The 10,251-nt window shown below is 32.5% G+C and overlaps 1 protein-coding gene across 3 annotated transcripts; it reads left to right on the plus strand.

Moving 5' to 3' along the window:
- The first annotated feature begins 769 nt into the window (after positions 1-769).
- LOC129886669 (65-kDa microtubule-associated protein 3) lies at positions 770-6,523 on the plus strand. 3 transcript variants are annotated; one of them, XM_055961454.1, is made up of 13 exons: positions 770-944; positions 2,220-2,307; positions 2,413-2,619; positions 2,740-2,982; positions 3,269-3,478; positions 3,559-3,714; positions 3,856-4,015; positions 4,219-4,370; positions 4,452-4,539; positions 4,852-4,925; positions 5,065-5,139; positions 5,218-5,443; positions 5,602-6,523. In XM_055961454.1, exons 2-13 carry the CDS (start codon positions 2,236-2,238, stop codon positions 6,252-6,254), a joined length of 2,316 nt encoding a protein of 771 aa, XP_055817429.1. In that variant the 5' UTR covers positions 770-944; positions 2,220-2,235; the 3' UTR covers positions 6,255-6,523. The 3 variants fall into 3 exon arrangements, with proteins under 3 accessions (XP_055817429.1, XP_055817427.1, XP_055817430.1); XM_055961452.1 differs by having other exon boundaries at positions 770-939; XM_055961455.1 differs by having other exon boundaries at positions 770-939; positions 5,224-5,443.
- The last annotated feature ends 3,728 nt before the right edge of the window (positions 6,524-10,251 follow it).

The raw sequence follows: 10,251 nt of genomic DNA on the forward strand, positions 1-10,251 counted from the left end.
AAATAAGATGAAAGTTTAATTTTAAAACACACTATACAATCATGAAAATACATACACAAAAATATTTAAATTAAATAAGATGAACATTTTATTTTTAAGAATGAATAATTAAAGCTTGCATGGAAAATGTAAGAAAAATAAACTAAATAAGGTGAGGGTATTTTTGTAAACAAACAACTTATTCTTAGAAATTATACAATGAATATAATTTTAAATATGACAAACCAAATAAGCAACAAAAACTAATCTCGACATAACTAATCTCAAAATATGTTATCCCAGCATAACTTATCCAACATAACTAATCTCATCATATTTTTTATTCAAACCAAACAACCCCTAAAGATTTTACCAGTTTCATACTTAATTAACTTGCTTTTGTTACTTAGTCTATAATTTTCAAAAGTTTAAAAACCCCCCAACTTGATAAATGGCAAAGTGTTTGTTAATACTCACTTAGAGGTGTGTGTGGTTGTAGTAGTTTTCTTAAATTTAGAATGAAATGAGGAGTAATGCTTTCTAGCACGGGACAAAGAACAAAATCACTTAAATCAAAATTGTGAAAGTGATGATTGAATGGATTGGAGGAAAAAAAAAATCCTTAACTATCACTTTTGGCAAATTTAAATAACAAATATTTCTATTGCCCCCCTAAACCATTAGTTTTGAAGATTGACATAGTATTAAACTAGTTTTCAAATAAAAATAAATATTATATATTCGACATTAAATAGAGATCTACTTTGAAATTCAAAAACAGTGATTATGAAAGGCGCTCGCTCTCTTTGTGCATACGTTTGCTTTCTATACTTTACTCAAAAGCTAACGTTTCCTTTCCCTCCTTGAAGAATTCAATTTTCCAATTTCACTTGACTTCTCTTCAATTGGCCGGAAAAATAACATATCTTTCGGTGGAGTTACGTCTGATCAAGATTTTTAGTAAGGTTTTGTTTCCTTGTGTTTCTTTGTGCTTTACGTGAAAATTGGACCTTTGTTGCCAAGAAAACTGAATCGTTTCCCTAATTAAGTATCTGTAGAAACAATCAAGTAGGAATTAAACAAATGATCGCAATATCACATCTATGGAGACTTTTATTCAATTTGTTGCTACTTCATTATTATTACTACTTGTTGTTTTTGTGCATTCAACTTTTATTAGAGCTTCTTGAATTTACTTCACACTTTTCCACTCGACGGAAATTTGTTCTCAATTTCACAAACAAAAGGGATTTTCAAGTTGAAAGTCTTTATTTATTTCTAAACGAAATGCATGATTCTGTTTTGCTCTAGGGCTTGGCTTTTTGTGAATACTTTGAGGCGAGGGTTTATTAGAAACAACATCTCTACCTATCTTTAAGGTAGGGGTAAGGTATGGGTACAATCTAACAGTAGCATACCCACATGCAATTATGGGTGGTTAGTTGAACACACTTCCTCCAAAAATTATAGTATATATGTATATATAATTCTAGACCACCCTTAGTGAAATTTTTTGTTTTGCCTGCACTCTACACTCTCCAAACCCCACTTGTGGAATTACACTGGGTTTGTTGTTGTTGTTGTTTGGCATTTCTTGAATGGTTAATAAGCAATAGTTGGTCTTATACTCCTGGAAGAGATAATAATTTTGTTCATGGAGCAAACGAGTTTCAGATATTCAAGATTTTACTTTTTGATAAGGCAGATGATCTAGATGTTTATCTGTTAGCGTACCCTAATCAATAGGGGTCTAGTTTCTATGGCAATTTATTCATCTTTCTTGGAAATTTACATATGAGAATCTTCACATTTTGGACTTGAAACTAAACATGAACAAAAAAGGGCTTTTTTCCCTTGCAGTATCTTTTTCAAATGCATAAAATTTATGATTGAGGTATAGTTGATTGATTGTATAGATAAATTCTGATGCGATATATATTTTTATTGCCTAACAAAATAAATACCAAAAATCATTGAGAGATTCTGTCCAAGAGGTGCTGAAAGATCATCATAACTTTTGAAACAATGAAAAAGGGTTGTTCGTTTCATTGTTAGAAGTATTTGTACTTATTTTCATTCTAAGGTTGGACGGTGCTAAATCAGCAAATACTTCAACGTTTTATTCTGAATTTAGCTGGGTCTTTCCTACGTAGCTCATCTAAATTCAATCTCAGTGCTTCTGGATTGCCTCTAGCTAGTCTTATAGCTTTTCCTTTTATCATCTCTTTCTTTTTCTCAAGGTGTTAATGCTTCAACATGCATAACCGCCAAAGTGAGAAGCCTTTGCATATGGAAACAACTTGTGGCTCTCTTCTCTCTGAGATGCAGGTTTGCTTGAACTAGGCTCTTCAATTGTTATTAAGAAACACAAGACTTACATTGTGTTCTGAGAGTGTACTCTTTTTTTTTATGTTACCTTGTATTTTGGATCAGAGAATATGGGATGAGATGGGAGAACCAGATATCGAAAGGGATAAGATGCTTTTCGAACTTCAACAAGAGTGCCTGGAGGTATATCGAAGAAAAGTGAATCAGGCAAGTCGTTGCCGGGCTCAACTGCAGCAAGCTGTTGCTGACTCTGAAGCAGAACTTGCAAAGATATGTGTAGCACTAGGAGAGCAATCATCATATGCTATGCAGGTTAGAGACAAACAAAAATCTCTCCTTTGGAGCATCGAGTAATCATCATATGCGATGCAGGTTATGATCTTTTGCTTGGTATGTAGAACTTTTTTAACGTTTAGCCTTCTTATATAGCAGAGTTCCAGAAGTTTGAAGGAAGAGCTTGAGGCCATTAAGCCTAAGTTAGAAGAGATGAAGAGGAGAAGAAGCGAGAGGAAGAACCAATTTGCAGCTGTTGTCAATCAGATACAGTCTATCTCGAAAGAGCTCTGTTTACACTTCCAAGAGAATGCAGGAATGAGTGTAATTGATGAGAATGATTTATCTGTCAAAAGACTAGAAGAAATGCAGAATTATTTGCTTGCTTTGCAAAAAGAGAAGGTTTTTCTGTTTCATCTCTTTGCTTGCTTCAATCTCTGCTTGTTTTAGATTGAGATTGCTGCCTTTATAAAATAAGTTACAAAAAGTTTTCGACATTTGCAAAATGAGTTTGGTAAACTGTCACTTCACACACATCAGAACTGCTTTAGCATAGAGGAAAAAACAAACAGGGAGTATCATTCCACTTTCATGTTGCATAGTTTCATACTAATTGGAAATATTTCCTCTGCTATAAGAAATTACAAGAGTTACTGTTTGTCTAATAGAATCTTGTAAACATTGCCAGAGTGACCGCCTGAAGCTGCTGGTTGACCACTTGACGACTATCAATTCGTTATGTGTGGTGCTTGGGGTTGATTACAAGCAAACTATTGCTGAGGTTGATTCAACCTTAGACGATTCCCGTGTCTTGAAAAAAATAAGCAAAGATATGATCTTTATGCTATCTGCTATGATCAACAGATTGGAAGAGCTCAAGAAACAAAAATTGCTTAAGGTTAGTATAAATGTCAATTTAATTGTTCCAAACCAAGTTGTACATGTCTCTCTACTAATGATGTTCTTCTTGTTGCTTAGCTTCAAGATCTTGCAACTACCCTGATTGAGCTGTGGAACTTGATGGATACACCACCAGAGGAGCAACAGAAATTTCATGATTTTACCAGGCACATAGCAGCTTCAGAAAATGAAATAAATGAGCCAAATGTTCTGTCTGCTAACAGTCTTCAACATGTATGAAATACATAAACTAAATTCTCTCCAATTAATTATTTTATGCTGTTAATTTCTCGCAGAATTTGAGGGCTCCCTTGGCTAGTTCTGATGCTTTCAAAGCAGTACTGAAATTATTGTGATTCTATAATACTTCTGCAGGCAGAGTCAGAAGTGTCCAGATTGCAGGCAATGAAATCAACAAAAATGAAAGAGGTTCTTCTGAGAAAGAGGCTGGAGTTGGAGGAAATCTGTAGGAAGGCACATTTGGTTATTGAAACAAAAAGTTCAGTCGACTTTTCTGTTGAAGCTATAGAATCTGGTAACTTTTTCCTGTTATGATACAGTCATCAAGGTCACATGTAGCTACTTCTAACCAAATGCATTTTAACTGAATCATTTCTGTGATAATTCGTGGATTATTTGTATGCCTAAGCAAATTGATTTCTTGGAAGAAATATATTTAATTTCTAATATGCGTGAATGTTTGTTGTATTTCTCAAGTGGTAATGCTATAATTTGTAGGCGCAATTGATCCTTCATATCTGCTTGAGCAAATAGAGGTCCAGATTTCCAAGGTTAAAGAGGAAGCTTTTAGTAGGAGAGAGATTCTTGAAAAGTTAGAGAAGTGGTTGGCTGCATGTGACGAGGAGTGTTGGTTGGAGGAATACAGCAGGGTTGGACATTGTTCAAAAAAAAAAAGATTTTTTGGCATATGTTCTGTCTCATACTTCTGTTTCTAATATGTTTCATTTTAGGATGAAAATCGTTACCATGGTGGAAAAGGTACACATCGTAATCTGAAGCGAGCTGAGAAAGCTCGAGTTCTTGTCAACAAAATCCCTGGTATGGAACCTATTTTCTGTTCCCCGTATATCCCATCATTAAAATTTGATTTTTCTAATAGAAATGATCTTCCTAGATTTTGATATTACTTCTAAGTGTTCTTTGAGTTAGCTTACTGCATTACAAGTGTACTCTAAGAATACAGATACCAGAAAATAAGAGTTTACTCATCTGTGTGGCTTCTGAAAATATGTTATGCGAATCAATTATAGGTTATCACGAACAAATCACTTACATTGTCGCATGTCTGTTTAGTGTGCCAATCAAACTTGATCAGTTCGATAAGAAATCTTAAAATTGACTTTGTGTCAGCTATGGTGGAGACATTGAGATTGAGAGCTAGCGCGTGGCAGAAAGAACGAGGACATGAATTCTTGTATGATGGTGTAAGCACCTAACTCGAATTTGTTAAAGCAATATTAAGCAAGATTAACCCTGCATCCACATTCTGCAGCTGCCTCAACTCTTGGAAGTTGGTGATAGCACTCTTCTATTGTTACTTATCCCTTCAGTTTCGCTTTCCAGGTACCCGTTCTTTCTATGCTTGAGCAGTATTGTGTTCTAAAGCAGGAGAGGGAGCTTGAGCGTCAGAGGCAGAGGGTATGAATTTTTCACTTGATTACACATGAAACGACTGCTGTGTATTAGTTGCTTATATGATTCTTCTTTTTATTCAAGGACCAGAAGAAGCTTCAGGGACAGTTGATGGTGGAGCAAGAAGCACTTTTTGGTTCAATACCTAGTCCTTCAAAGAGTGCAAAGAAGAATTTTAGACCATCAATGGGAGGTTTGACCAATAAAAGACTTTCGCTCGGAGGATCAATGCTTCAAACCTCATATTCTGGTAAAGCTGCACCATCCTCTCGACTGTCTAGCTCGTTGAAACAGCAAACTCCCCAAAGTGGTAGGCTTGTGAATCCTATCCTCTAGTGTATCTGAATTTACTCTTCCACCAAAAATTGTTGTATACTCGTTTCTATACGTGTTTATTGAGCTTTTTCGGCTTCTAAGTTGGACCGAGCTATTGATATTCAAATTGTCTGACGTGAATTTTTGTTGCAGGCAGGAGAGATAGTATCTTGGCACCAAGAAAGCAGCAAGGAAGCCTCTATCTCCCTTATACACCTAGAATTGAATCAGCGCAGACAAGGAAGGCCCTTTTAAATCCACCTAGAACTGAATCAGCACAGACAAGGAAGAAGGCACTTTTAAATCCACCTAAAACTGAATCAGCACAGATAAGGAAGGCCCCGTTAAATCCACCTAGAACTGTATCAGCACAGACAAGGAAGCCTCTATCTCCCTTATCGTCGCTGTTATCATCAAATGCGAGCACCATCAATATTCAGAATCAGACCCTAAAGAGCGGGGAAGTCAAGGAAACACTGTATTTGAACAAAACTCCAGTTACGACTCCAACCAAAATTGCCTCTGCTGAAGGAAGACTCAAAGAAACAGTGTCTTTGAACAGAACTCCAATTATGACTCCAACAAAGATTGCCTCTGCTATTGAAGGAAGTATTACCCCAAAAACATTGCCCATTCCAATGCCAGCAACTCCTTCCTCAGTTTCCACTGCCATGCAGACTGCAATGACCCCGGCCAGTCGCCATGTTTCTGCCTGTGCTGATGATATCGAGTACTCATTCGAGGAGAGAAGAGCCTGTTACGATTCATTGCCACATGCCAAGGTCATTAACAAATGCTTGGTTTAGCAGTACTACTAGTATCAATGGATTTTCTTGGTGCTAGTAGGTAGTAAAAGCATTCTACTCATCTGGTTTTACCCAATGCCTTTTCCTTTTTGCATACGATTGACTCAACGTGGTTCGACTCTTCCTCGAACCCTGCACATAGTGAGAGCTTTGTGCATTTAACTGTGCTTTTTCTTTTAGTCATTTGTATAGATGCAAGGTGAAAGAGAGATGCTGTTTTCTTTGTTTTGATGATGTGGTGGTGTGAATTTAACCAATGTTCTCAGTAAGTCCTCCAGTACCAAAGAATATGAGACTTTGCTTTTCCAAGGGTCAAAGTTACTTTTGAGAGAATCCATTTTTTGCTGGTACGTCTCTGTGAATTTTGAATTGCTTCAATTGGTAGCTAAAATATGAAACTCTTGCAACACATCCTAAGTCAAGGTCAAGTATCTTTTGATTCAAGCTTGTCCAGTCCATCAATTTTCAAAACAGGAAAAAAGCACCAAATGGAAAAAGAAGGATCATAGTTTAAATTTGACAACAATTTAATATCAACTTTCTGTATTACCTTTAATGGAAAGTTTCTATAGTCACCACTCACCACCAACGGATGTGGTATAGTGGGTGGATTTGCTCATCTTTAACTAGAGTTCTCGAGTTCAAGTCTTGGATATGAGAAATGGAGAGTGCTACTCCCCAAATGGAGTCCAACCTGATGCAAATTCGAAATAATTAGGCTTCAATACGTATACGGAACTCGGATGGAAAATTTTTAAAAAAAAATTATAGTCTCATAGGAAAGTATTGAGAGGTGTCCCTTCAGGACATCCAATAAAATTGGAACGATATAGAGAAATTAAATACTGATCGGTGTTAAATGAACAAACGATGGAGAAATGATTTTCTAGTTCTTTATAATTTTTTTAGTTTTATAACCATTTTATCAGATATTCTTATTTTTACAAGATATGAAAATATTATTTTCTTTTTGTTCAAATGGTAAAAAGGTAAGAGATCACATTTACAATGAATTTCCTTTACCAACCAATCTATTTATTCCAACAGCCAAAAAAATGTCAAAAGAAGGGGAAAACCCAATAATTTATGCTTTTGACTAATGAAGGAGCAAGGGAGACTCATATTTCAGCAACTGGGGCATGACTGCCTCCAAAAAGCCTGAAAGGTCCCACCAATGCCCTTTTACCTTTTTGATTTTTTCAACACAGTATCTTAATTGGATTTTGCATTGCACTTGTGATTGAAACTTTTTTAAGTTTTGCAATAAATAAATAAATGGAACAATTTTAGAAAGCATTCATCTGTTTGAATTAATGTGGAAATACCATTGAAGAACACTAACTTCTGTTGTTTATTTAGCTCATTCAAAATATTTTGGTATCCATGGATTATATGCTAGAGATAGACCGAAGAAGAATTAAATGATGTAATTAGACAGAATATGACATATTTTAAACTAAGGACATAATCATTGACATGAAAGTATAGATGTCGAAAATTTTATGATAAAAGGATTATAAGATAATAGTCTTCTCTCCTCATCTTTCTCCCCGTTTGATAGTATTAGTTAGTATTTCACGTAAGATCTTATCCTTCGATTTTTACTAGTGTATCTGTTGTTTATTTGTTGTGTGCTTCTTGCTATTATGTTGTCGTTATTTTTTTTCTTCTAATTTTCTATTTTGATTGTTTTACTTTTGAGCCGTGGATATTAACTTTGAATAATAGGATATGCAAGATGTTAAAATATGTTAAATTACATTGGTGATATAAAAGTTAATTATTTGAATTATTAATGTATATTCCTTTTATTTTATATTAATTAAATTTTTGAAGCTTTTTTTATAATTTAAAATAAGTGAATTGTTTAAAGTTTAAAATAAATATTTGATTTCCTTTTTGTCCTTCATTTACATTTTTAGGTGATAAATTCAAGAGAGTTAATTGCTCATATTTATACTTTTATTTTAAATTATTTCTATTTTCAAAAATAATTTGATAATTACTAAAAAGATAAAAGAGAAAAGTGATGTTGAATTTATATCCTAAATTTTTTACTTAATAAATGTGTATTGTCTTGTCATAGTGCATTATTTTTGAAATACTTTATTCTATTATTAGTATATTAAAATTTAAACTCTTCAATTTATTAAAAAGATCACTCTAGATTGAAAACGTGATATAGCCGCCTTTTTGACAGAAAAAAATGTAGGGTTTAAAAGTTTCATTGACTATTGGGTTTAGATTTTTTTTATTTTTGATCCAAAATATTAGGGAATTGTTATTTAGTGCGTAACTTATGGATTAAGCCACTGTCAATTAGATTCACAAAATCTATATAATTGATTACTATCACAATTATAAGAATTGTTGTTCCTATATTGAGCTTGTTATATCAGATAGAATAATTATATCGATTAAAAAGTTACATTTTAATTGTATGACTGTATTTAAATAAATAATAGGCGAATATTAATTGTTCAACATATATTGTATCAGCTGAAAATACATGAAAATATTGTATCAACGCGCATATATATATTATGTTCTATAAAATAGTAAATACAATCTAAATATTTACATATCTCGTGTTTTTTCCTTTTAAAAAAACCTTTAGTTGAATCTTTTCTTATTTTGCAAATTTTTGAAAAATACATGGGCGGATTTCATTGGACTTTTTAATACTGAATTTTTACATTTTTGAATTCTGAGGTACATGTAAATAGGAGGTCAAAATACATTAGTTTAACATAAACAGTTAAGAATATTATAACATATGTTAGATTTTAATTATTATTGTTGTTGTTGTTTTTAATTCTTTTATATATTATTATTCATAATTTTACATTTAACACAGTGTAAATAATTGTGTCGTCGACCTTTTTTTTCAAGTTTATTTAGATACTAACCTTATATGAGTTTCATTTTTTACCAATTAACAACATGAAAAATGTCATTCTTCAATACTATTTAATTATCTTTACTATGTTGTAATAGATAATCCCTCCATCTCAATTTATATGACACCTTTTGAATTTTAAAAATTATATAATTTTTTTATTTAATCATAATATTTTAATATTTCTTTTTAATATTTTGAACTATAACTTATAATATTTTCACTTAATTTTAAATATATAAATTTATTTTTAAACAATTAACTATCTAAATTTACTATCAAAATTAAAAATTTGATTCTTGAAAATCGAAAAATATTACATAATTAAAACAAAAGAAAGTACCATATAGTGACGTGTTGTGTGTTAGAAAGATAAAGATTTGAGCTACTTTCAAGATCTTATAGATTTTATTGAGAGGTAATTTTTTATGTCACGTATAATTGAAAGGTAAATTTGAACAATCTAACGGTGCGTAAAAAAGTAAAAAAGAGAAGCTGCACAATAGAAAATCCAAGTTTTCTTGTTGTTTTCAAGTGGATAACCATATTTAAAAAAAGTTTATTTATGTCATTTGTTTGATAAAAGGTTTATCTATGTCATTGTCATTTGAGAAAAAGTTTATCTACGCCACTGCCGTTTGAGAAAAAGTTTATCTATGCCATTGTTGTTTGAGAAAAAGCCCATTTATGCTATTATTTTATAACTCCAATTTTGCAAAACCACCTAAACAACTTTTAACATTTTTCTATTGGAGTTTTGAATCAAATGTATTTTTTTGCTTCTTCTTCTTCAAGAACATCAAAATTTTAAATTTCCAACTTCTTCAATTTTTTTACGAAATCACCTCAAATTTCAATAGTAGCATCCTTCCGAACTAGATATCAAAACGCAATATCTTTTAAGCTTGAATTCAACCTAATCCAAAAGATACACTTAAAATTTCTTCAAAATTTCAAAACTTTAACCTCCTTTAATGATAAAATTTTCGCCACAATTTCAAATTACTTGAAATTTTAAACGTAGACCCAAAAAATACTATTTTAAAATTCACTATGTCTATATTCAAAATTTCAAGTGATTTGGAGTTGTGGAGAAAA

This window comes from Solanum dulcamara, chromosome 4 (assembly GCF_947179165.1).
Source record: "Solanum dulcamara chromosome 4, daSolDulc1.2, whole genome shotgun sequence".
Taxonomy (NCBI): domain Eukaryota; kingdom Viridiplantae; phylum Streptophyta; class Magnoliopsida; order Solanales; family Solanaceae; genus Solanum; species Solanum dulcamara.

What these genes read in the sequence shown, in the direction of transcription:
- LOC129886669 (XM_055961454.1), top strand. Translation starts at nt 2,236, where the DNA reads ATGCATAACCGCCAAAGTGAGAAGCCTTTGCATATGGAAACAACTTGT. An exon ending in CTCTTCTCTCTGAGATGCAG is followed by an intron (nt 2,308 to 2,412) that starts GTTTGCTTGAAC and finishes ATTTTGGATCAG; the next exon opens with AGAATATGGGATGAGATGGG. An exon ending in ATGAATTCTTGTATGATGGT is followed by an intron (nt 4,926 to 5,064) that starts GTAAGCACCTAA and finishes TTCGCTTTCCAG; the next exon opens with GTACCCGTTCTTTCTATGCT.